A 27,683-nucleotide genomic window follows, 5' to 3' on the forward strand; every position below is an offset into this window, starting at 1 on the left:
CATATTCAGGTGCGGTTTTTTCCTGCAAATTTCTTTGCGGTTTCCTGTGCTTTTGCTGCGAATTCCTCCAGCAAAATACCCAACGTGTGCAAGTAGCCTTACAGACATGTCATGAGAGCTAACACATCTGTAACACTAATCTCCCTTCTGTTCTGATAGTTTGTTACAATGTTTAATGGCAGGTAAAATGAATCAGCCTGCGGTCCGGGCTGTTTAGAGGATTGGCTAGACCGGAGACAATTGTAACAAACTCTCAGCTGTGAAAAGTAATAGGCTTGTATGGATTTTAAGCCTGTGGCTGTAAATAAGAATGTTCCCATTCGCTGACAGCCAACAGGGATCTTGAAAATGGCGAGGAATTGAAATATAAAGCATATTAGAAAGCCGCAGAACTTTTCATTATACAATAATTAAGATTTATTTGCAGAAAACTATTTTTTATTTTTATTTATAGCGCAGATTGGATTCCAGAAATTTTCCTTTTTGGACAATTTTTTGCAACTTTTTAACCATTAATATGACAATTCCTGCCGATTTATTTGATTAGCATGACCTCAATGATTCCTTATGGGTAACTTGTGACGATCGCAACCATATCGTAATTCTTTAATTGTCGCTAAATGTTTACACCTTTTGAGGTTGTGCATATGTGCAGGAGTGGCGTGATTTTACCGTGACTCGCGGGTACCAATTGTGGTCCAGGAAATATGAATTTGTGTCGGGAACACATTTACAATCGTACTTACAGATAAGAAATAAGAGAAAATGATTATCGCATATCCCATAAAATCTGTATGTTAGTTGGTTTAGTTAGTCAGTCCGTGCTGACGGGCTCTGTGAAATCTGAACCTTTGTAACAGAAGTAAGATGGCGTTTATCTGGGTCAGTAAGATTAATTTGCATCACAGCTGAAAATGGTGCCGGTTTTTCCCCAGTAGTGGCAATGTATACACCATAAATCACTTTATCATTTTCATTGTGTGTGGATACAATTATATAAAGGGAAATATAAAACATCACTAAAACATTTCACAGCTGTGTAAAGTTATAACAAACATTTTTATTGAAGGATTTGCCTGTTTTTTTGTGCCCTCGATATCTAGCTGAATATGATGAGCTCCATGCGTCGGTAAAAGGGTTGTCTTTTAGTGAATGTCCACCCTCAAACACCGTTTTTTAATATATATAGGTCAAAGATAATACGCGGATTAATTTCTTATATCTTTCTAGTGGTCAGAGCTCCAAATCTATTGCGTAGACATGTATTTAAATGACAGAATTCTGGCTGTCGGCGGTCACCACAAGGGGGAGCTTAGAAGATGATTGCATAATGGTTATACATCGAATCCAATAATAATATAGTATGTAGGCAGCTCCTAAGCTCCCTCTAGTGGTCACCGCAGGCAGCCTGAATTTTATATTTTAACTCTACGTCTATACAGGCTATTTGGAGCTCTGTATCAGAAAAACTGAGTTCTGACCGCTATAAAGATTCATTAAGAAATTAATCAGGACAGAATGCTGGACCTTAAAATGACATGGTGTAAAAAGATGGGCAATCCCTTCAACCATACAAGTCCTTTAATTCCTTATTATCAATTGCACTAGATAGTTACAGAATTCCATAGCAGATTCATTTTCCCTATCATTTGGTTCAACATCTTGTGGGAAAATCCACCTCTATGAGCTCTGTATGGCAATATGATTTGTGCACAATATGGTGGTATAACTTGGGCACTGTATGATGAAATTAGTTTGGGCTCTATATGGCTTTATTACTTTGATTGGTTTGCAAGTATTAAGGCTTGTCCACACGTAACGGAATTGCTGCAGAAAATTTCTGCAGCATTTCCGTTAAAACTAGCAGATATTCCGCTGCGGAAAAACCACACCATTTTTTTTTACTGCAGAAAATGGTGTGGATTTTGCGGCGTTTTTCTCAATGTTGGGAGATGGTGACATCTCCTCTGAAAAACGCTGCAATTCAGTCCACTTTCCGCAGCAGGTCAATTTCTGGTTGGAAATTTTATGCAGCGTGTGGGTGAGATTTGTTAAATGTCACCCAGTTTGCTGCTACTGTATTCTGCTGCGTATTTTGCATCAGCAATTCCGTTACGTGTGGACAAGCCCTTAGTATTTCCTCTCTCATTTGGATCAAAATCTTGCTAAAAGATTGACCTCTTTGAGCTTTGTATGGCAATATTACTTGTGCACTGTATGGCGGTATAACTTGGGCACTGTATGATGATATTGGTTTGCAAGTATTAGGTAACGGTCCAGGTGCAAAATCTCGTCTAGGACCCACAAGATTAATTTTACAAGAGGCCAACTTTTTGTTCTCCTTTAAGTTCTCTCTATCCATGCCTTTGAATTTGTAGGTTTAGATAAATGACCGATCCTCCCGAGTGTTCCCTCACATCCGGTAGAACCGTCTTCACAATGAAATGATCATCTTTCTTCTGCTCATAAGTCTTCAAATGTTTCTTTTGCCAACTGTAATAAAATCGCGTGGTTCATTTTTGGCCGGCTGCAGTTCTGAAGCTTCTAAAATTATCTTTCCAAATGGCAGTGATGGCAAAACAGACAGCTTTAAATACGTCACCACAAAAGTCACAGAAATGGGTTCAGCAAATCAGAATTGCTAGAGTGATATTACATTAGATGGCTCGGATATTTCTGTGCGAGGTTCATTAGGACTTGTTTTAGCACCACTTATCCTCATTTATGTATATGAAGGCTAAAAATAACCTGCGAAGGCAATTATTAAAGTGTTCGGACGGAGGGGCGGCGTGACCTTCCTGCGCTTCTAGAGGAGGATGTCAGTAATTTGGAGGATTTAGGTCAACTTGTGCCACTGACCGCGGTCACCCTACAATGAGATGTCTACACAGTCCTCAGTGTTGGACTAAAGTTTCTTGGGCCCATCCCCCATTTATACAGAACATGTACACGTCCCCTATTACTCACATCCAGATCCTTGTTGTTATTACGCACAGGTCGTATCATCATCAGGATCTAATAGATCATTTGTGATTAACCCATAAGAAATAGACTAGTGATCAGTGATTGGTTCCAAAGTCACCGCCAAATAGGAATCTCCTGCTGGACCTGTGGGGCCGATTATTGTGTCAGAGCCTGGGGACACCAGAGGACCCTCTTGGGCCAGTCTGACCCTGACAGTCCTGTCTATGACGGTCTACTTCATGTAGAGGGCTGTACCTACTATTTGATGTCGTATAATTATCTGTACATCGTCAGTGCAGCTGTGGGCATGAAAATTTACTTGTGTATCTTCTCCTTTCAGATGGCCAAGAGGCCGATTTAGACAATTTTCTGCCGTCTGTCGGGCCTTTTTGTGATACCTACGAAAGTGACAGATGCCAACTGAGGGCAGAGATCTGTGGAAAAGTCAATCTGACGTGTTGGTTTTTTTCAGCTGTTGTCGGGTGCAGTTCATGGAAGTCAATCAATGACAGATCTGCATGCCATCAACAGAAACCCGGACCAGGCCACAGATCAAGGCAGAGATTGATTGGCGATTTGTCGTTTTAACTTCTGTCGTTGTCCAAAATGAAAACCTTCACAGGCCGACCATGAAAAATAAGTAGCACAGAAATCGGCCCCCTGAAATCACTAATGTATGGCCAGCTTTATGCTCTGCTCACACTTGCATTAAAGGGGTTTTCCCATGAGAGACATTTATGACATGTCCACAGAATATGTTATAAATGTCAGATAGATGCGGGTCCCACCTCTGGGACCAGCACCTATCTCTAGAACGGGGAACCCTAAACCCCGTTCTAGCTTTTTGTGCTCACGCTGCTTCTCAGCCACTCCCTGACTATATAGTTGGGAGTTACGCAAACAGCGTATCTCGCACGCTACACTACTTTCGTAACTATTTACTACTATGGGAGTTACAGAAACAGCGTAGCTCAGCGAGTTCGGCTGTTTCCGTAACTCCCGACCATGTAATTAGTCAGTAGCCAGGAGGCAGTGTGAGCACAAAAAGCTAGAACGGAGTTTAGGGGGCCCCGTTCTAGAGATAGGTGCAGGTCCCAGAGGTGGGACCCGCATTTATCTGACATTTATGACATATCCTGTGGATATGTCATAAATGTCCCTCATGGGAAAACCCCTTTAAGGGGATTTGTCAGGCTTTCCTGTATTTTTGACGGAAAGACTAGCACACTTTGCAGCACTATTCTTGTTGTGAAAAATATGACAGACTCCCTTAAAATCAATAAGGTCTGTCAAGTTTCGCTGGTATCCATTAGAAAACCGATCTGGCAGCTGTGACTTGTCTGCTTTACTTGTATTGTGAAATAACAATACTGCAGCGTCTTTCCTTAAAATTGTGTTGTGCTGTTCCTCAGTTATTCTTCCTGGAAATGTATGAATGAATTGACAACTGAGTGTTACCATTCCCCTTGTCATTGACCCTGTCCAATCAGTGTTGACAGTTTCAGAGTGTGTAGGGGCACACCCTATTGACAAAGTGAATTGTACCACTTTGTTGTCATTTCCAGGAGGAATAACTGAGGAATAGCACAATACAATTCTAATAAAATATGACATTTCTTATTTCATTGGGAACTCAAGTATTTAGTATATTATATCTGAACTCTGCCCCCCACATGATGTCCATATGACCTAATAGGACATATGAAAAGGGGTTGTTTAAAACTAGTAAATAACTTACATAAGAACGGAATATAAAGACGTTCATCTGCAACCTTGGTTTCTTTAGTTCTCTTTCTCTTAGGATGACGATGGAGATGCTGTATTCAGCCACATTCAACTTTCTTCCTTTTTTTTCTCTTAACGCCCACACACTGTTTCCAAAACATCCGTCTACTTTACATACAGGGGCACCTTAGCCATTACTCACAGGGCAGACAGCCCAATACTTGGCAGCGACTGGCACTTGAAATTACTTTATCTGCAGGTTTACCATAATAATGAATGACTGCACACCTCTGAAGAATGGTCAATGAGAACTGCAGATCCTGCTCTCAATGGACTAGCTATACATTATAACTCCTATTCGGACAGCCCAATAGGATACAGATTTAAAAAAAGGAACCGGGTGTAGGGGTATGGGTTGAATTCAGGGGTACACTTAGTACTTGGAAATTCCCCCCTTGAGCCCTTCATGGGGAGAGTTAAATAATACAAGTCTTTCTGTTGCCACTAGGGGGAGCCAACGATATACCATTTTATTATTTATGCATTCAATAGGAACTATGAGCTCCCCCTAGTGGTGACTGCAGGCAGATAGAGTTGTATCATATAACTCAGAAAAACAGCACTCAATAGAATTAAATTATAGAAACATTTTTCTGTCCTAAGCCACCTCCATTAACCCCTGCACCATCCCAAACTATCAGGAATAAAAGGTATTAATCAGGGTTATAAATGGTCCATAAATTCTTGGACAGTCCGTATAATGGGAAGGAAGGTTCACTTTGCCGTTTCCACCGTGGGCAGCAACACGCTTGGAGTCTGCTTCAAAAATTCCTCCAGGAATAGCCCCAATTTTAATAGATGTCAATCCAATAACCATTTCCAAATACTAGGTTACCCTATATTACGCACGATACACATGGCGCCCAAAATTCCATGGTAATAGGCACAGATGATTAGCTATATGACTAAAATGTATGTCCATATGTCATCTTAAGTCCTCCTGCACACGACCGTGCATTTGTGGCTGTATACTATCCACAATTGCTGCATGCTAACCTATAGGCCAACGCACGCGCCCGTGGTTTCCATTGAAATCAATGCACATTTTGTGTGTGCACGGCCTGTGATAGTGTCACTTTGCGTAATCATGGACCGTGCACACAGCTACGGTCATGTGGATGAGGCCTAAAAGTGACAATACCTGTGGATAATTCTGTTTCAGTTGGCTGTTTCAGTGTTGGCTGCGGTTTAGCTCTGCTACATTATGAAATAGCTATGATCAGTATTTTTTATTGGGAATCTGAGGTATTCTGAAATCCACCACCTTACTCATTAGAGGCTCCGACTCCTTCTCTGTCCATCCTACTTTACACTGCAGTTCTGCTTGTGCACAGTGGCTGCTTAGAAGCACAAGCTCAACACTATGTCCCAGTGAGAAAAAAGGTAATTGAAACACATGAGAGGTTTGAAATCTGCTAAGTATGCATGTTCAATATGTGCATTTTGCTGCGGAATTGCTGTGAATCTGCAGCAAAATCCGCAGGGAGATTTTCGGCGGAATTTTACATCCTGTGTGGATGTACCCTGTCAATGTTTTATGTTACGCTTACTGCTGGCATTACCCTCTATAGGGAGAATGAATCCTAAAACCCACTGGTGCAGCAAGAGAAGCCTACACTGGGCCCCTACCCTTGGGGGCCCCACGGGCCGATGATGCTACATAACAGAACAGTGCCACTATATATGGAATGTGATGTCATCACATACCTTCCAACCGTCCCGTTTTCCGTGGGTTTGTCCTGCAAAACTGACCTCAAAGGGGGTGCAGCTTAAGCAAATGAGACACCAATTTTGTAGGACTTTTTTATGGACCTTCCTGGGGCAGAACAGGGTTTAAAATGTCTCGTAAATAGGGATTCAGTTGTTGGCAGGTATATAGTCATACTGTACAAATGAGCCCTACACAGTGTGATGGAAGAAGTCGTTACCTGTTCGGTGGTGGAACACTTTTATCTTGAGGAGCTTCAAGAGCTTTAAATTATGATTCTCTCAATACCCAAGGCCTACATCATCCCTGGAGCCTATTGGAAAAGCCAAGCCTTATGAAATGTATCTTTAATTTCTATCAGTGTATATATTGCATTGGGTTACATTATTACAATAAATATTATCTTTGTACTGTGAATATTGTCACCAAATATCCAATATTTAAATCTAATGGTTGATTTTCCAGCCTAGCAGACCCGGCCTCCATCACACAGGGACATTGTTCTCCACTATATACAGCTTTACACATAGTTTAGGGATTCTTGGACCTAAATCCACAGGATATTGCTTATTAGGTCACATTCACATGATCCAGTAACTGATGCAATCTATGAATCTTTTATGCAATCCGTCCTCCATAGAACATAATATTTAAAATTAGAACACATGATATTTCACAGTAACAAGGCGGATTACAGGGAAAAAAAACCTGTTTCATAACGTGTACAGTACTGCCATCTAGTGGCAAAAAAACTAAACTATACAAACTCATGTAAATTGTATGATTGACTGTGCAAGCTTAACCACTTTGGACACCCTGGTTCATATAAGACTTATGGATGTCATAGCTCTCCATGTATTGCTGTAGTCAGGAGGAAAGCTGCCTATGGGATTGTCCTAGGTTGACAGCTCTTTTAAGGGTCTGCTCAGATATACCGTGCATGCTTCACAAACGGCCATCAAAAAGGATTCCATTGATTTCAATAGGATTTCATTTTTATAAAAAATGCATCAGTCTGTAATGGTGGAGACAACCTCTGATGGGCTGAAAATGGTGATGTCCAATCCAGTTCTTTTAACTCAAGTCAATGGGATGATGGACGTAACTGATCTACAATATAGTTAAATTCAGGTCAGATTGGTGGTCAGACTGGACAACATTTATGCATTGAATATGTAGGGTGAAGGGCAGAGAGGAGGTACCAGGAAAATTAAATTGAAGAGTGAACGACATATAGAATCCGGAGCCCTTATGTCAATAGATGCAGAAAAAATATTTAGGAGCAAATTAAAAGGCCAAAAGTGAGAAAAAGTCGTAATGAAGAATTGCGGTGTAGAGCGATGGCTCTCCGAAACATCGTGCACGAAGATTGTGGTCACGGTCAGTTTTGGTCAAACTGTGATTGTGTGAATTCACCCTTAAGACCTGAATCTTATAAACCGGTTATGAAATCTGACGTTCATTTAAAATCAATAGAGAAAATTAATTTTAGGTCTTCTGCTTCTCTGTCAGATGCCACCAAAGAAGCTTTACACATCTTGGATTCTAACCACACAAGAGAAGGGTAGCCTAGCATACCGGCTGTGTGCCTTGTGCTCCTTGTATGAGACAAAATGCTCAGTCACTCTCTACTTCTGAAATGTTCCTCTGCTGAAGTCCATGGACATGCATGAAAAAGAAAAACCTTCATGTCCCTCATTAACCTTAAATGTTGGCAAGCGTGATGCTGGTAGTAGACATGAGGTGAACTAAAGGAAACAAAGTCAACTTCAGGGTCAGATTGGGTAGAATGGCTGCAAGTAAAGACACACTATATGGGCAAAAGTATTGGCACACCTACACATCACACCTACAGGAGCTTTTACGACACCCGCTCTAAAACCAAAGGCATTAATATGGAGTTGGTCCCCCATTTGCAGCTTAAAAAAGCTTCCATTTTTCTGGGAAGGCTTTCTACAAGATTTTGGAGTGTCTGTGGGAATTTTTGCCCATTCATCCGGAAGAGCATTAGTGAGGTCGGACACTGATGTTGGAGAAGGGGGCCTGGACCGCAATCTCTGTTTGAGTTCATCCCAAAAGTGTTGCATGGGGTTGAGGTCAGGGCTCTGTACGGCCAGTCAAGATCTTCCACAACCAACCAACCAACCAACCAACCATGTCTTTATGGACCTTGTACACTGGGGCACAGTCATGCTGGAACAAAAAAAGAGCCGAACCCCAAACTGCAGCTGCTCGGACAGGGAAACCCATGCCATGAAGCTCCTGACATACAGTTTAGGTGCTGATGTCAATGACAGTGGAGGGTTGGAGCTCTGCAGTTATTAAGTCAGCAGAGCGTTCCCGACTTTTATGCTCAATGCGCCTCAACACTCCGCAACCCCACTCTGTAACTTTACGTGGTCTGCACTTTGCAGTTGCTGTGGTTCCTAAACGCTTCCACTTTACAATAATACTGTTCACAGTTGATGGTGGAATATCTAGGAGGGAAGAAATTTCCCAAACAGACTTGTAACAACGGTGGCGTCCTATTACAGGGCTGCGCTGGAATTCAGTGAGATCTTTAGAACGACCCATTTATCACAGATGTTTGTACAGGTGACTGCATGGCGAGGTGCTGGATTTTATACACCGGAGGCAATGGGACTGAACGAAACACCTGAATTCAATAACTAAGAGGTGTGTCCTAATACTTTTGTCCATATATTTGTGTATGGAGAAGTTATGGCGGATGATAACCAAGAAAGTCAAATCAAATGGTGAACACATAATCACTATGATATGGACAGGCACTGCTGACATCCTTACAATAGTTCGTAGAGGACAGCAAACATCTCTATGTTCCAAAGGTAATTATTGATCGAACATCCGTAGAAAAAGTGCAACGTTTCGACCCATCAACATAGCAGGGATTTTCTTAAGCAGACTCTGCTATGTTGATAGGTCGAAATGTTGCACTTTTTCTATGGATGTTCGATCAATAATTACCTTCGGAAGATGTGTAAGAACTATTGTAAGGATTGAGGAAACCGGAAGGGGTTTATCCGATACCAGACAGCGTGACACCATCCCATAACTGGGCTCTGTGCTGCTTCGTATCGGAACTCTTTTTGATCCGAGGAACTACTGACATTCTCTGGACATCCTTACTGTCCCCAACATTTCCCATTTGGGTAACCGGAATTGGACAGGTTGGGTTTTTACCTTCCCGATCCATTGTTTCTCCAGGAATAAGCAGTAGCATCTGGCAGCCTAAGGTATAGTCGCCATCTTTCCACAAAAACAACCCATCAATTCTGCAAAGCCAAGCCGGCATGTTAACAGAGAAGTCAAGGAAGATCGAGGTCTGCCACGATCCTCAGCCGCCCATTATCTCGTGTCTATGGCCAGCTTGCACCTCACACAACCCAGAGTTCCCAGTCCCGGTCTGTCATCTTCTGCCATGGAAGGCAATGAGTAGGTGGATTTGACTTTTGACATAAATGGAAAACTTTTTGGAAGACAACGCACCTGACAGAACGTGGGAAGAACTTCCAGCTCTATTACACTTGGTGAAATGTTCTTTGTTCTTTGCGTGGATTAGTAGAGAGATAAGTGATTGACTCATCCCTGTCCCCCCACACGTACCGCAGCTTCGTCTTGTCTTACACACTAGAAATGACATGATTAATGATTTTTTTTACTAAAAGAATGAGTCTGCAGACATATGAACTCCTTATATAACCGAATTCTGCTTTCTACATAAAACGATTTGCTGTATCCAGAAAAAATGTGACTGGAGGTCCCTGGGCAAAAAATTTTGTGTGGGCCTCCTTTCCAGTAACAGTGTCATATAATGCATGGGTAAGTTTACCTGGTTAATTACATTAGAGCGAAAAAAAAAAAAACAAGGACAGGTAAAAAAAGGGATCAGGCATGTAGTAATTTAACATGCCCGATCCTTTGTTCCCCCATAAGTAAGCGGAGTCGGAGGTGTCTGGCAGATATTTGACCCCCTTTCCCTATGGCAATTAATATCACTCAGACATTGCATTTCTATTAGTTAGCAGTAAAAGCAGTTCGGGCATGAGAGTACCAAACAAAGACTTCCAACCCTTTTTTATATATGTATATCAGTAAAACCTGTCTAATCACCTTTTCTGCTAAAATATCCTACCGTTTTGTGTATACAGCTCCTATGCACACCTGTGTGTCTGCATGGTTACAGACTACAAACAAGTCCTGTGCGCAAGGTCCTGCATTCATGCATTACTCTTCTCTCTCTGCCACCTGCTTCTTGCTAGCATTCTCCTGACATTGTAGATGCCTCTGTGGTCAGGGCTGGTTTGTGTTCTGCACATACAGCATATTCTAGTGTGAGAGAAGGAGAGGGGGGAGGCACAGGTACACAGACTAAAGAATTACAAGAAGCATCGATAGAGAACACCCACTGAGCACTGAACTTGCAGCTCCACAAGCAGAAAAAAGTTTACATGCAGAACAGTCTCCGACATACCCAAGTATCTTCATTCCAGCACTAATAGTATTTCTATTTTTGTATATGATGCCCTATTTTTTATTTCTTTTTTTGGTCTCAAATTTTTCCGTTTTTATTACGCACAAATAAGCTAATAAATTGCCTCTGTGATGTGCTTTTTTAAATATAATATCACCAGCGTACATAACAGTGGAACTTCCTATTATACACATGTGAGGACAAGGGCTAGTGGACCCCATGTGTATAACCGTAGTCATATCCGCAGCTATGGGGTTCAGAGACTGAGGGTGTCCTCCCAGGTGCCGGAACGTAAAAAACTTGGTAGTGACTTTCTGATATCTAGCATAGTTAAGTGGGTTCTCTGATATACGGCAGTACTATTTATCCTTGGGTCAAATAATAGTAGTTATGCTGCTTCGTACATTATTACAGTTCAGTTTATTGTCACAAAGTGTTTGGGGGGGGGGGGGGTTGTTTCTGACATTGCTACGGGACCTTTTGAATTGTCGCATGGATATGTGCATCCTGATGCATTAACAGGTTTAGCTCCAGTTCCATTATAAAGCAAATTTAGTCATATATAAAAATTCTTCCATTCTACCATTCAGATCCATTTTTTTGTTCATAGGGGGCAGTATAATAGCAGTTAGCAATGAATATATTCTACACCGTTTATCAGACCAAGAATGGAGTTGCCACTTACTTTCTGCAGCTTGTACAAAGTGCACCTGACAGTAGGTGGCGACAATGAGCACAGGAGACGGCACCTCCCAGGCTATAGAGAATAGGAAATCTTAAACCATTCCAAGCAAAGGCATTGAATGGAATCACTTTGTGTATAAATAAGTAAAGCAGATGAAATATTGGGTATCCAGACACACAGCGCTATGTGCAGTGCAGTTTCTTATATGTTGCCCCACGGAGGACTCAAGGCAATATTTAATTTCACATCACCTGTAAACCTATAAGTTGAGTTAAGTGATGATAGAGCCGACAGGTAGGTTCAGGTAAGGTGAACGCTGTCTGAGCAGTTTCTATAAGAAGTTCTGCTGCATAGATGGGGATGGAGCTGGAGACAGAACATTATGTTTTCTTATGACAGATAACTCTGAGTGACACAGGGTCAGATCTACATTGGGCACAATATCAGGCTCCGGGTGAGATTGCCTCGACTGACATGTCTATTACAGAACGCAACGTTCCCTAAGATCAGACGTTCTGTTCAAAAGTAATGGAAAAGATTCTGTAAGTGAATATCACATGTAGTAATAAAATAATATCCACATGTAAGTCCACAATAATACTGCCTGATGTTCCCAACAAAGTTCTGGGTGGAACGAGAGTCTTGACCCTTCTAGGCACCAGTAGGATCAGGCTTGAAAACATAATTAGGACTCTGAATATCAGTTTTAGTTGTGCATTTACTATTATTAGTATTATAATATTAGTATTGTTTGGGAAATACAGCATATGGCAGTGTTGCGTGAGCACTATATTGTAGTAGTATTTATTTGGATACTGTACGGAGGTATTAGTTAGGCATTGTGCAGTAATATTATTTTGACACTGAACACACACACACACACACACACACACACACACACACTAAATATATAGATCCACACAGACACATAAAATACAGGAGTGAATGAGACTCCACTTGTTTTTTACTTTGCAGATATTATGTATTGTGATTTAAATGGAATGGTTGACACCTGGTGGTCATAAGTGGTAATGCAGATTTTAATTTCTGGCAATTTGTAATACCACCATAAAAAAAACTTGAACAACTGTATTTGATATAAAGTATAAATGAGACAGTTTTAATCTTTACACTGTATATTATTGTTAAGGGGAATATCCGGATTATTTAAAAATTGATGGCCTGTCTTCAAAAGCCGCCGCCTCTTCATTGTTTACATGGATTTCTTTTTCATTTGTACTTGCACGTGTCAATCTATTCAAAGCGGCTGTGAGAGGTATTGCAAAGTTATCCCATTCAAGTGAATGGAACAGCCAGACAGTGCACCGTTTAACAAATTTTGTGTGAATCACTCACTCTACTTTCTTTACTTAGACCGGAGTAAAAAAAAAAGGTCTGTTTTGTTCACTATGGGCCATTATACATTTATGTTGACCAGTTAGCGACTAAAACTTGTAAGCAGAACAATCTGAATCTGTTAGCGCAGAAGAGCAATACACAGACATTCCATTGATTTAAAGGGCACTGTGTAATGCCTCATCTCCCCTGTGATGGCGCTACAGGGAAAATCAAGCAATGTTGAGTTCCCCCACGGATTGCAGCCGATCTCTGAAGGTACCAGATGTGGGATAACCTCTGATCAGCTTATCCTCAAGGGACCCTTCTAACAAAAAGGGATTCTCCAAAGAGGAGAGTCGCTTTAAGGTTTTCACCAAATGTTCCTTTCTTCCACAGATATCTAGTGTCTGCCAGGCACAGGAGTTTGCAAGTAAAAGGGATGATTCGTTTCAATGTGACAATAGAAGGATGATATCATGAGGATGTACGACAAGTGCTGACCTACTTACTTCTCCAGCCTAATATCCTAGTAATTTCCCAGATGAAATTCTGATTGAAACTCTATATGCCAGATGACAGGAGATAATGTCCCACATCAATTCCCTGTCCGCAGCTTCCTGCCTCCACTTTTAAAGGGACATTTAAATATTCTAAAAAAAATATATAGTGTGTTAAAGAGGACCTGTCACCTCTCCTGTCAGGTCTGTTTTAGTAAAGAATTGTATTTCCTATGAAATAACAATTCGGGAGCATCTTTTCTTCTAAATACGTTATGCCATTCCTCTGTTGTTCCTCCTAGAAATTTATGAATAAATTGATAACTGGGTGTTACCAGTTGGGTGTGTCCCTACACAGACTGACAATATCCAATCCGTGCTGACAGAGTGAGACTGTAGGGACACTCCCCTTTGACAAGAGGGAATGGTAATACCCAGTTGTCCATTTATTAATATGTTTCTAGGAGGAATAACAGAGGAAAGGCACAATGCATTGTTCTATGAAAATGTTTCAGAATTGTTATTTCATGGGGATTACAAGTATTTACTAAATTAGACATGTCAGGAGAGGTGAGAGGTCCTATTTACTTTGTAGGAAGCTTAAATGTTATAATTCTATATGAAGAACTTAAAGGGGAACTCCAGTGAAATGGCATTTCCCCATTGTAATTTTGTATTGGGGAATCTTACATTTCGAAAGTCTTGTGGTCACTAAGAGATTATTTGTTCCGTTGCCTATTTGTGCTGGTACCTCTGTTCCTTGCATTTGTCATGGGAAGATGGCTGCTGGGACCCAATTCTAGAGCTTGGATTCTCAGGCAGCAAGAGAAACATTGCGGCAAATTTTCTACTGTGTCTGCATTTAGAATGTGTTGAAAAATGCTCAGAATTTTGGCACATTTTTGGGTATTCCATATTAGATTGATGTATTACGCACATGCGGGAAAAAGAACAGATGTTTGTGCCTCACTGGACGCATGTAAAAAGTTTTTAGGAAAGGGGTGTGGCTTAGCATGGAATGGGAGTGGCTTAAAAAACACCAAACTAAAATTATGCCAACCAAGATTTAATATAAGGAAGAGAAATGTGTCTAACATGTCTAGCATTGCTTCGTGGCACACAATCCTGAATGACATGGGCCGCAATACAGTGCATAATCTGGTTGTGTAGAGCGCTATATTGAAGTCTGTAATGGGAGGCAGTTTGGCCAGCTTAAAGTTCCTTAATAAAAATGAGGGATAAATAATAAACAAAAATCTATCCAAAAAACCTAATAACCATACGTGGCACAAGTCACAATTTTTGTGGAGCAGTCTAGATATTTGGGATCTCAAAGGGTCGGAGCCTCCACAAAAGTAAGTCAAAAACAAGGAAGTTCAAGATTGGGTGCTTCCAAGTTAATAAATACTAGCGCAGCAGGGGTTATTTGTCGTGGAAAATGTTAGAAGCGTCCCCTGACAATAGGTAGATCACAATGTGTCCCGCTGGTGGGAAATCCAGAGATCAACTGTAACCTGTAGGGAAACCAGGCAGCAGGTGTTCAGTTCCTCTACAGCGCCACCACAGGAGAAATTAAGTATCACACAGTGTGCACTGAAATCAATGGGCTGTCCATGTAATTCCTAAATACTTCGGCCCCTCCAAAGCTAGAAGCACTCCCTCCTTGAGGACTAATAGCTGGGGTTGTTAAACGGGGGACCCCGTTTAGCACCTTAATTTGGGAAGGTATACCGGTCTCCACATGTGTCACACAAAGCTCCACCACTTTCTCAAAAATTACAACTGTCCCTCAAAAATCGGGACTGCTGTTATTTTGTTGTTTTTTTGCATAGCAGTACCTATTATAATCCATGTCTGGTCCTGTTCCCACCTTTTATATGGGCCGCATTTCACAGATAATAACAGTGTGAGGCTTATTTTTTCCTTCCATTGAATCTCATAAGAAGATGATGTCAGTTCTCACCTTTGTGTTCTGTTTTTCCAAATCATGTTCTTTTCTATTTAAATCTTATTTATTTTCACACGTGAGTTTCTATATTTGGGGTTTCACACTATGCATCTTCCCCGGGGGGTTTCCAGACATTCCATTGAGACGTATAGAAAAAGCTGCAGTAAAGACTACAATGCATTTTCTGTATTACCAGTGCAAGTGGGTTATGTGGGGACCAAAAATTATTATCAGTGTGGTCACTGCAGTATGTGATACACTCGCTAATATACATGCCCGTCCCCGTCACGCTGATTCTGAGATTTTCATAGATTTTTATAGTGCTGCCTGGGGACTAGGAAGCAGGAGCAGTAGTACAGCGAGTATATAGAATACAGTGGGGCCGGAACCTGACGAAGAGTCGTATCATCATCAAAGAAGACTGTGCAAGTAGACTTCCAGTCCCCCGGCAGCGCTGAAAATCCTAGAATCAGCGCGACGGGGGACCGGAATGTATATTAGCGAGTGTATCACATACTGCAGTGACTACACCAGGGGCGTAGCTAGGGGGGGGGGGGGCAGGCGGGGCATGTGCCCCGGGTGCAACTTAGAGCGGGGCGCCAGCGCCACCTCCTCCTGCACTATAATTGTACCTGTGTCTATAGTTCAAAGGTTTTCCCTCCAATCCAACCAGGAGATGTGGCTCAGACTTGATATCTCATTCGCTACAGTCTGGTCTCCCGGACTCCTTTTCAGCCTACACACCACTGCGATTACATCAGCATAGTTACATAGTTACATAGTTTGTACGGTTGAAAAAAGACACATGTCCATCAAGTTCAACCAAGGGACGGGAAAGGGGAAGGGAAACATTTCTACACATAGGAGCTGATATTTTTTGGTTCTAGGAAATTATCTAAGCCTTTTTTAAAGCCATCTACTGTCCCTGCTATGACGGCTCCTGCGGTGACTATTCCATAAATTCACAGTTCTCACAGTAAAGAAGGCTTGTCTCCTCTGCAGGTTGAACCTTATTTTCTCCAGACGGAGGGAGCGCCCGCTTGTTTTTTTTAGGGGGTTTTACATGGAATAAGATTTCACCATATTTTTTGTATGTGCCAGTAATATATTTATATAAATTACTCATGTCCCACCCAGCAGACAGTATCACACATGCTAGGCTTAGATACAGGGCCTCAGCAGACAATATCACACGTGCTAGGCTTAGATCCAGGGCCCCAGCAGATAGTAACACACATGAAAGGCTTAGATACAGAGCCCCAGAAGATGGTATTACACTTGATAGACTTAGCCCTTATTCACACGACCGGGTTTCCCGGCCGGGTGACGGCCGTTCATAAATCGGCCGGCACCCGGCTGCAGTAGGAACAATAGACCCCTAATGGGGCTATTCACACGACCGATTTTTTGACGGCCCGGGAAACCTATGGGGCCGGGTAATACACGGCCATCAAAGGAATGTGTCCCGAGTGATGGCCATGTATTCCGTCGCTCGCTCCCTCCCTCCTCACAGCGCATAGTGCATGTGAGGAGGAGGAGTTTATGCCATTCGGACGAATGGCTACGCTGGAGGTAAGTTTATACACTGTGTGGCAGGGCCGGGGTGTACAGCAGGTGGAAGGGAGCACTGCACTGGCTCCCTTCCCCTGCTTGTTTTAAAAGCGCCCTGGCCTGGCGACACCTTCCGTGGCCGATGGCGCCGCTAGCAGCTGCTGCTGCTGCTGCTGCTACTACTGTTGTGACGCCACTATAGCAGAGCAGGGAGGTATCTCCCTGCTCTGCTGTGTGCTAGCCCCACTTTAGCTCCCTGAAGGAGCGGAATCCCCATGTGTTCGGGGATTCCGCTCCTGGACAGAGCGCTTGATGTCTCTGTCCATATCTGGCCAGTGACATCAGGGGAAACTCCTGAAGCAGAATCCCCGCACACATGGGGATTCCCCTTCAGGAGTTGCCCCTGATGTCACTGTCCAGATATGCCCCAGCCCGGAACGGATGCAAAACGAATGCAAACTGGCCGGGAAAAACGGCCGATTTTATCGGTCGACACTCGGGCTCGGGCGGGACCCTGATGTGTGAAGGCTTTAGATATATACTTACTCTCCCCGCTCCTGAATTGGGTCCTCATCGGCTCTGGGCGCAGCGCAGCGCTGGGTCCTGTAACTTCCTATTCAGTGTAAATCCTAACGCTGAAAAGGAAGTTTGAGGACCCAGCGTTATGACCGGAGCTGAAGGGGACCCGACTCAGAAGCGGGAAGACTAAGGTTAGGTCCCCACAGTGCAGATTTGCTGCAGATTTTGCATGCATTTTTTTTTTTTTTTTTAGCCAAAACCAGAATTGGATCCAGTACAGCAGACCTATAGGGCCTTTTTTTTTTAAAAAAAAAAATATTTCTTCTGTTCAGGTTCTAATCCTGGTTTTGGCTAAAAAAATAAATAAAACCGCTGGCGAAATCTGCACTGTGGGAACCCAACCTAAGAATATGTTCCTTCTCAATTAATTTGAATATCATCAAAAAGTTAATTTATTTCAGTAATTCAATTCAAAAAGTGAAACTCATATATTCTATAGATTCATTACACACAGAGGGATCTATTTCCAGCATTTTTTTCTTTGAGGGTATGTTCACACGCTTCTAAAAAAACCTCTGGAAATACAGAGTTGTTTTCAAGGGAAAACAGCTCCTGATTTTCAGTCGTTTTTTTAAGCAAACTCGCTTTTTTTGCGGTGCTTTTTACGGCTGTTTTTGGAGCTGTTTTTCTATAGATCATTGAAAAACCGCTCCAGAAGTGACATGCAATTCTTTTCCGCGGGCGTTTTTTTACGCGGCCATTTTTAAAAACGGACGCGTAAAAAAACGGCCCCTTCGGAACAGAACACCGTTTTTCCCATTGAAATCAATGGGCAGATGTTTGGAGGCATTTTGCTTTGTATTTTTCGGCCGCTTACGGCCCGAAAAACCGCCAAAAATAAGCCGTGTGAACATACCCTTAATGTTAATAATTATGGCTAACAGTTAATGAAAACCCAAAATTTAGTCTCTCAGAAAATTTGAATATTGGGTAAAAGTTGAGCAGACTCATGACCTCACGACGGCCATGTGCTCTCCCCATACAGAATACAGGTGCATAATTGGCGTCTTTGCTTTGGTCATGGCGAAACAGTTCTTATTAGGTTACGAGATGCGAATTAGTTGCTCTGGCTTCAAATGTGGAGCCTGACATTAGAATAAAGCAATAGATTGGAGACACTTTCAATAGCATAAATAGCAATCGCCCAATATTTTATTGGAAATGCTCCCATTAGCTAAATCTAAAACATGTAGGGAAAACCTCAATGCAGACCTGTCAGCAGACTACAGACTGCCATCTATGGAGAAAATGCACCCAGCATGAAGATTGTGGTCATTTAAAATTGTATTAGGCAATTGCTTCTCATGCAATGTATGCTTGGAAATGTATGTTATGTTCATTAGGTGGAATACAGAAGGGTTTGCGTGGAAACAGAAAAACATGACTGCTTTCTTCCAGAAACATCGCCACTCTTATCCATTGGTTGTGACTGGTATTGCAGCTCAACCACAACTACTTGAATGGGGTAGAGCTGCAATACCACACACAGCCAATGGACAAGAGTGGTGCTGTTTCTGGAAGATAGCAGCCACGATTTTCTTAACCCATACATAGGAACATAGTGAGATTGCGCCTACGGGGGATTATTCCTACAAGCAAATCTTAATAGAATCTGCAAGAATATCCAAGGAGGAAAAAATATAATTTTCTAAGAAAAAATTAATATAACCTAATTGTCATTCTGACCACTGTGCGCAGTGAATTGTGGCCCCCAACCAATATCCTAAAAATAGAGATTGGGACATCATCAAGAATGAGCGACACCGCACTCCCATATATATATATATATATATATATATATATATATATATATATGTCCTTGGGCAAAACCTTCTAATGATTAGTAGTGATTGCTCTCACCGGTAAAAGCTCTGCGTCTAAGGTCAGAAGAATAAGAAGCTGGTGCAAGCTATTTTTTTAATAGGTGTTACATTTAAAGGGCTCTTTAAGGCTATGTTCACACGCACAATTAAAAACGGCAGAAAATTGTGAAGCTGTTTTCAAGGGAAAACAGACTCTGATTTTCAGCCGTTTTTGCAGCAGAAAACGTTTTTTTGAGGCTTTTTTATTTTTTTTTAAATTGACCCTATGGAAAACAGCTCCAAAAATGGCTCAAGAAGTGACAGGCTCCTTCTTTTTACACGCCGTTTTTTTAAAACTGTGGCGTAAAAGACCGCCCTGTCTGAACAAAACACAGTTTTTCCTATTGATTAAAATGGGAAGCTGTTTATGGCGTCTCACTAGCATATTTAGAGGCGTTTACGCCCCGATAGACGCCTGAAAAAACTGCGTTTGAACATACCCGAAGACATCTCATGTCCTCCCACAATTCTATCCGATGCAGGAGTTTCCTACCAATATCTCTGTCCATCCTGATCTTCCTGGTTCATATAATGTATAATACTAGAACTGCAGTCCTACTGTGACAATTAGGGCTTATTCACACTTGCATGTGCTGGTTCCGTATTTATTCCATATGGAATAAGTGTACAATACAGACCTAGTGTTACTCTATAGGCAATGTTGATATTCTGCACGGATATTTTCACGTACTGCATAGTTTTTAATACAAAGTATGTCCCATTAGATGCCATATAATGCACCGGATTCCCCCAGAGAAGCTCTGATTTTGGCACTTTTTGTATAGTGCCTTATACGACAGCAAAATGGTACTGTACTGACTGCAATATGGTGCGTAATACAGTTCTGTATAGCGTATCCTATACCAGACCTGAAATTAACATGTAAATGTGAATGAGGTCTTATACCGTAGAAGAGAAGATGTAGGGGATGTAATTCTCGACAACTATGCTGTGAGACCCCTATGTGTATTCTAAGGGGATCTTAGCTAGGCAGATGTCTAGGATATCTGCATGACAACCCGAGGGGCCTGTAATGGCAGTCGTTGTCGCTCAGCTTTTCCAGAAACCGTTATAACTAGAAAAACAGTTAATTAGAAATTTTACTACTTGAGAGAAGAGAAGAATTCAAGGGTTAATATTTACAGGAGATATTTTTTAATTTTAGGTGGAAAAGCTCTTTAGAGAGGACCTGTCATCTCTCTTGACATGTCTGTTTTAGTACATATTTGTATTCCCCAATTTTGGGGCATCTGTTTTTTTTTTAACTCTGCGTAGTGCCGTTCCTCTGCTATTCCTCCTGGAAATGTATGAATAAATTGACAACTGGGTGTGACCATTTCCCTTGCCAATTGGATGTGTTCCTACACACTTTGAAACTGTAATCAACACAGAGGCGGATACTCTAATAATTCAGAGGGATTGGGGGAAGTTGGAGGTTTGGGCAGAGAAATGGCAAATTCATTTTAATGTAGATAATTGTAAGGCTATGCACTTTGGGCCAAGGAAACTGATTTTATAATTATGCATTAAATGGTAAAACACTGGGTAAAACTACTACTGAAAAACACGTGGTGATATTGGTGGACAGTACTTTTACCTTTAGCTACCAGTGCCAGGCAGCTGCTGCCAAGGAAAATAAAATCATGGGATGCATCAAAAGATGCTTAGATGCTCATGACAAGAACATAGTTTTGCCTCTATACAAATCACTAGTCAGACCACACATGGAATATTGTGTTAAATTGTGCGCACCTTTTGTATAAGGAGATGGCGGAACAAGAACGAGTGCAAAGAAGGGCGACCAAGATAATTAAGAGAATGGGCGGATTGCAGTACCAAGAAAGGTTATCAAACTTGGGGCTATTCAGTTTAGAAAAAAAGACGGCTTAGGGGCGATCTAATTACAATGTACAAATATATAACTGGACAGTAAAGAGATCTTTCTAATGATCTTTTTACACCTAGGCCCGTAACAAGGACAAGGGGGCATCCTCTACGTCTAGAGGAAAAAAGATCTCACCACACGGTGACATGGCTAAAACTAAAAGGCAGAAGCACTCCTGTGATCGATGAGCAGCTTAGTTTTTGTTCGGCTTTTTCCGTAACGGTGTACGGACCCATAGCCTTTCCATTGAGCCCGTACTCCAATACATTGATTTCCGGAAAAAGCCGAACAGACACGAAGCGGCTGAGCGATCACACGAGCACTTCTGCCTTTAGTGATTGGTAGGGGTCTCAGTGCTCTGACCCCCACCAATCAAAACTTCTGACATGTCACTATGACAATTCAGAAGTTTGTTAAACTTTTAGTTACCCTTTAACATTTAACATTATAGGTTGGACTTGATGGACCAGTGTCTTTTTTTCAACCTTATCAATTTTGTAGCTGTCCAATCGGTGATGAAAGAGTCACCCTGTGTAGTTCCACTTTCTATTGAAAAGGGGAATGGTAACGCCCAGTTTAGTCATACATTTCCAGGAGGAATAAAAGAGGGATGCCAACACTGAATTTTTAAGAAAGATGCTACTGAAATGTTATTTCTTGTGGAATACAAGTATTTAACATGTCCTCTGTAAATACTTTATAACATCTACGCAGGTTGAGTTGCCAATATGAGCTCAAAAGCATTGCAGTTTATATTTTTAAAGTGGCAATGGAAAATGTTTTTCTGTTTATTAGAGGCAGTGTATCAACAAAGAAACTTCTTCCTTTAAATAATAATACTTTAAAAAAAAATCATGCATGATCTATAATGTTCTCAAGAAAGTCATAACATCCCCATTAGAGCAATATTCTGTTCAGATTGAATCCCAAGGCCCGGGGACTGCAAAGCAGCAATATTAAATGGAGACCTTACACAATGCCACCGGTCAGTGAACCATGTAAATAGTCTCTAATGCACCACAATTCGTTTATCAACACATGTTCAAGGGGTCTGAGGAGTGCAGGCTGCATAGAATAGGAAAGCAATGCAGCAAGGATGATATATGTGAAGGATGTGTACAATGCCCAGTCACACTATGGCCGAAAGTATGTGGATACCTGACCATCACACCTATATAAGTTTGTTGGACATCCAATTCCAAAGCCATGGATATTCATATGTAGTTGGGCCACTGTTGCGGCTATAACAGTCTCCACTCACCTGGGAAGGCTTTCCACAAGATTTTGGAGTGTCTCTGTGGGAATTTGTAAACATTCATCCAGAAGAACATTTGTGAGGCCAGGCATTGATGTTGCGGGAGAAGGTCTGGCTCACAATGGGTGTTCCAATTCATCCCGAGAATATCTACATCTTTATTTTTTGGATCCTCATTTGTATTTTGCACTCTTGTAAATATTGGTCCTGTCCACAATATGGCTGCCTCTATTCTAAATAAGTAACAGGGACATTTTAAGCTTTCCCGATTGTTGAATGGACAGGTATGTATAAAGTTTTACAATATTCTAGAGAAGGGGTAAGCAACCTTAGCGAAGTGGAGATCTACTGATAAAATTTGGAGGGTCTTGAGATCTACTTGGTACCGAATTGTGACCATGCCATGGGAGGAATGGTGTGTAAGTTATCAGTGGCATTGCTAGGGCCTTAAAAAACACGGTCCCTAGATGGACATTGCTTATAAATTAAATTTAGCGCTACAGGACATACAGGAGAATCCAGTACTGATTAGACACAGTCACAGGTAAAAAAACAACAATTACATCTAGTGACTCACAGGTAACGTCTTCTCTTATGTAGACATTTTCTTTCTGCATCTTCTCCTTCTGGCCCAGACGACCATTGATGCTTCTTCCAGCCATGACTCGTCTCTGCAGAATTTGCTATCCAGACATCCTCCCCACCTTCTCAACATAAACCCCTCATCCTATTGCCCTAACAGTGTCACCCTCTGCTACCCCCTAATACTGTGCCTGCTGTGCTAGCCAGTGCCCCCAAATAGTGTCCTGCTGCAAAAATATTAGTACCATACAGATAGTCCCCCTGAAAATACAACTACCACACAGATAATGACCCTACAGTAATTAGTGCCACACATAGTGCCCTGAAATATAATTGTGCACAGCAAATAGTGTCCCTGACAGCAAAAGTGTCACAGACAATGTCCCCCAAAAATTATTGTACCAAGCTGATAGTGCCCCTGACAGAAAAAATGCCACATAGTGTCCCCCAAAAAATATTTTGGCAAGTATATGGTGCTCCCAATAGTGATAATTCTCCCCCCAGAGTGCCACATTAATAATAGTGCCTCCAATAGTAATAAAGCTTCCCCAAAGTGCCCCATTAGTAATAGAGGTCCCCCACATGTCTTATTAGTTATCGTGCTCCCCCACTAGTAACAGTGTCCCATAGAGTGCCCTCAATCGTAAAAATGCTTCTCTAGTGTGCCCTATTAGTAATAGTGCTCCCTCACAATGATCCCATTTATAATAGTGCTCCAACACAATGCCCCCCATTAATAAAAGTGCCCCCCAAAGTGCCTTTTTTGTAGGACCCCATTACGTGGCTCCCGCCTTCTCATGTCGTCCAGCCTTTTCCCATCATGCAGCCAACCACTGACGCTGGAGCAGTGAAGCTCGCCCCCTTCCAATGCTCCTCTGCATGAGCATCAGTACGTCAACACTATGTGCAGAGGATGGATGTGGCTCTATGGCAACAGGCAAAGGGGGGACTCACTCAGTACTGCAGATTGATTTTTATTTTGCAGCACTGACTGAAGTCCAACGATCTACGCAACACCGGCCGGCAATACACCCATCGTTTGCAATTGACGGATTGCCAACCTCTGCTCTAGAGAACATTAAACTTGTGACTGTTCCCATCTAATTACCAGGTAACATGCGGTTATTATAACGAGAGCTCATTTCAGTAGGACGTCTGACTCGGTTTATGTTGCGTTAATAACTTCGAAGAATGAAGTGCGTTAATTTTTATTAATAGAAAACTAACTTAAAATACAGAACATACAATTTAAAAAGCAAAACCCACAATATATGTAAAGTGCCTCAATGCCCATATGGTAAAAATATACATGTTCTCGCTCTCTAAGTCTGCACAGTAGCTCACTTGTTAAAGCAGCAGTTTGTGCTTCATAGCTGCTCTTCCTACTGTAACTGGACAAAATAAGTTGTAACCATAGTCAGGAATTTTAAAGGATATAGAAAACTCTATTTGGTCCTTTAGTCACCCAGTCACCCAGGAAGAATACACATAATTTTACACAGGCACTACCTCTCTACTCCCTCACTTAACCCCTTAATGACCAAGCATTTTTTTTTTAATCATCACATTCGAAGAGCTATAACTTTTTTTATTCTTCTATTGACATAGCCTTACAAACTTTTTTTGCGGGGTGGAAATGAAAAAAACAGATATGGCGGCATTGTTTTAATATTTTAAATTTAAGACGTTCACTATGTTTGTACAGCGTTCGTCATGCGGTTTAAATAACGTGTTAACTTTATTCTATGGCTCATTACGATTACGTCAATACCAAATATGTACAGTTTTTTATGTTTTACTACTTTTGCACAATAATGACACTTCAAATAAAAATTATTTGTTTTTGGATTGCCGCATTCCAAGAGCCAGAACTTTTGTATTTTTCCGTTGTTATAGCCATATATGTGCTTGTTTTTGTGGGACGAGGTGTATTTTTTTTATTTTTTTTTTTGGTACCATTATGGGGCAAATGGGACTTATTGATTTAACTTCTATTATTTTTTTTGTCGGTGGAATGGAAAAAAAAAGCAATTTCACTGTGACGTTTTGTTTTGTTTGTACAGCGTTCATGCGGTTTAAATACATTTTAACGATATCATACATGTGTCTTTTTATTTATGATTTTTTTTTACACAATTTCTACAAAATGTAACCACTTTTTATGTAAAAATGTTTTTTATTATATTTTTTTTACTGTGCACTTTTTTTATGTTGTAGAAATTTTGATGTTTTAGTAAACTTGTATTTAATCATTTTTTTCACTGCCTGTCAGAGTAAAACTGACAGGCAGCCTATTAGGCCGTGCCTCTGGCAGGCCTGGGGTCCTTTGTTAGTCAGTGATAGCTGGGCTTCTGCGGTGATCACGTGGATCCAGATTCTTTGCCCGTGCAATCACCTTCATATACAGGCACGTCGGAATGTGGCAAGGGGTATATACATTTTTTTTTAACATAAGAGCCTATGAGTGACATATGCCACGGTATGGCATATGCCATGGGCTTTTCAATAGATTCTCATGACTTATACTTTAAACAGATACCATTATAGTCTATGGTGACAGATGCCACTGCATGGCATCCGTCACAGCCTACGTTTAACTCTAAAGTGGAGGAGAAGTTTTGCTACTGTGGAGGTGCCACAACCAAATTTTTTGCCATGGGGCCTCTACCAACCTTGATCCGGCTCTATGCTGACAGTGTGCTTCAATGTGACAGGTTCATACTTCTGCGTCTTCAGTTCCTACTTTGATTAGTGCACATTGGAATGACCCTCTACAAAAAGGAAGGAATGACCACATGACAGCCCACATGTACCCCAAAAAACTATTAAATAACTGGGCAAACGTTTTAATAAAGCTTGCACTATTACATACTCTATGTCTAGGGGGTATGTACCATTGAGGCAGCCAGGCAGCATATGCAGCTGCTATGGGGCCCCCTGGAGAGAGGGGGCCCAGACCAGGCTGGCTGTATTCTTTATGTGTTGTGAGAACCTGTGCAGGGATCCCATTCTCCACAAGCCATGCAATGTTAGCAAGTGTGGGGAATTAATACAGGGATTATGGAAAGGAGATGATGGCACAAGTTACGAACAGATGCTTAAATTTGTTAAAAGACCTAGAAGTCGAAATAATTTAATTCACTGGGGATCACTCTTGGACACGGAGACACATTTCACATATTTCATTTGTGCATTCACAGTTCGTAATAATACAATAATTATCATTATCATCATTAGCAACCTCCTACCTGTCTTAGGATGAAGCTCGTGGAGGTGGTACTCCCATCCGATCTCTTCAGTCTACTTCTTCTTGAAGCTGTTCCTCTTGATACCTCAACAACAATGGGAAACTCCCTAAGTACATTGAAAACCAAACCAAACATCCATCTCTAGATACTAGACTTGCATTGGGATCTGATTATCTCTTATATTTCTAACTAATCGGACCTTAGCGATGGAATAAACAGAAGAACTTTCGGTAAACTAAGAAGACCATCAAAAAGATCAAGTAGACCTTCAGAGCCATGACACAGTATCTAATAAAGAAACATCTATCCTCTAACCACACTACAGAAAATGAGGGTCAACCTACAGATACCACCCCCTGGCTTTCTGCCCTTGCCTCCACATATAGTTCAATGGGTCAACTTGACAAGAAACATCCCGAGACTGAGGATAGTTGTACCTGGAAGATCGGAGTGTGCAGTGCTTCAGTTATTCCGTTTTTTGGGTAGGAATTCCTGGACATGTCTACAAGAACATATCCTCTCAGGCGGGGTGAAGGAAGATGACCATCCAAGATGACCAAAGCTCATCCGCCCTCTTGTGCAAGGTCCCGCTAGTCCTCCATCATCATCATGTCTTCTACAGAGCTGGCATCTTCATCACCTCCGCTCCAAACACAGCATCAGAGAGCAGAGAACTGACTGCTAAGCCTGAGTGTGTCACCGATGCTTCTGCAAAGTCTGTGCAGATCAGTAGTAAGTCCTCAGTCCATCCACCCAGAGGTATTCACCCTTCTTCTCCAGCCTGGCAGTAGTAAAGGTGCTTGCTAGCTGTGACCTACCTCTCAAGGTCTTCCAGGAAGAGTGAGCTAGACTGGCAGTCTTGAAATGTAGATTTTACATAAGACTCTGATAGGCTGCTGATTCTCCCAAGACCTGCCTTAGCTGAGAAGATGTGAATTAACCTATGATGACCCAAAGGAGATGTTTCTTCTCATTCTTTTTTGGGATTGTAAGACTTCTCCGACCTTTTTAGTGCTGCTTACATTTGACTTGCTCGGTTTTTCATGATTCCTAATGAACACTCCAGGGATCTGTGGACTATTTTAGAAACTACTGTCAGTCGCTTTGCAAAAGGCATTGCCATATGTCTCTATGCATCAATATTCATGCCCTAATGTTGTACTTTTTTAAACACAGTCTACACTGATACCGAACTGCAGCCTTCTCCATGTAACAGAGTCTTGTTCTTTGCTAAGACTCTTGAAATCCTTAATACTGCACCAACAAAGTCTTGGGAGGCAGCCAGATAATTGGTACCTTGATGT

At 41.6% G+C, this 27,683-nt stretch overlaps 1 protein-coding gene across 1 annotated transcript in view; it reads right to left on the reverse strand.

Annotated features, from left to right (window-relative positions):
- Window positions 1-27,471, reverse strand: part of CACNB4 (calcium voltage-gated channel auxiliary subunit beta 4) — a 97,702-nt gene extending 70,231 nt beyond the window's left edge. Inside the window, exons 1-2 of the mRNA XM_075829277.1 lie at window positions 26,817-27,471; window positions 26,380-26,463 (exon numbers count right to left, since the gene is read on the reverse strand). Coding sequence (XP_075685392.1) covers window positions 26,380-26,463; window positions 26,817-26,879 — 147 coding nt within the window. The 5' untranslated portion in view covers window positions 26,880-27,471. The remainder of the gene's footprint in view (window positions 1-26,379; window positions 26,464-26,816) is intronic.
- Window positions 27,472-27,683: the final 212 nt, after the last annotated feature.

This window comes from Rhinoderma darwinii, chromosome 6, assembly GCF_050947455.1.
Source record: "Rhinoderma darwinii isolate aRhiDar2 chromosome 6, aRhiDar2.hap1, whole genome shotgun sequence".
NCBI lineage: Eukaryota > Metazoa > Chordata > Amphibia > Anura > Rhinodermatidae > Rhinoderma > Rhinoderma darwinii.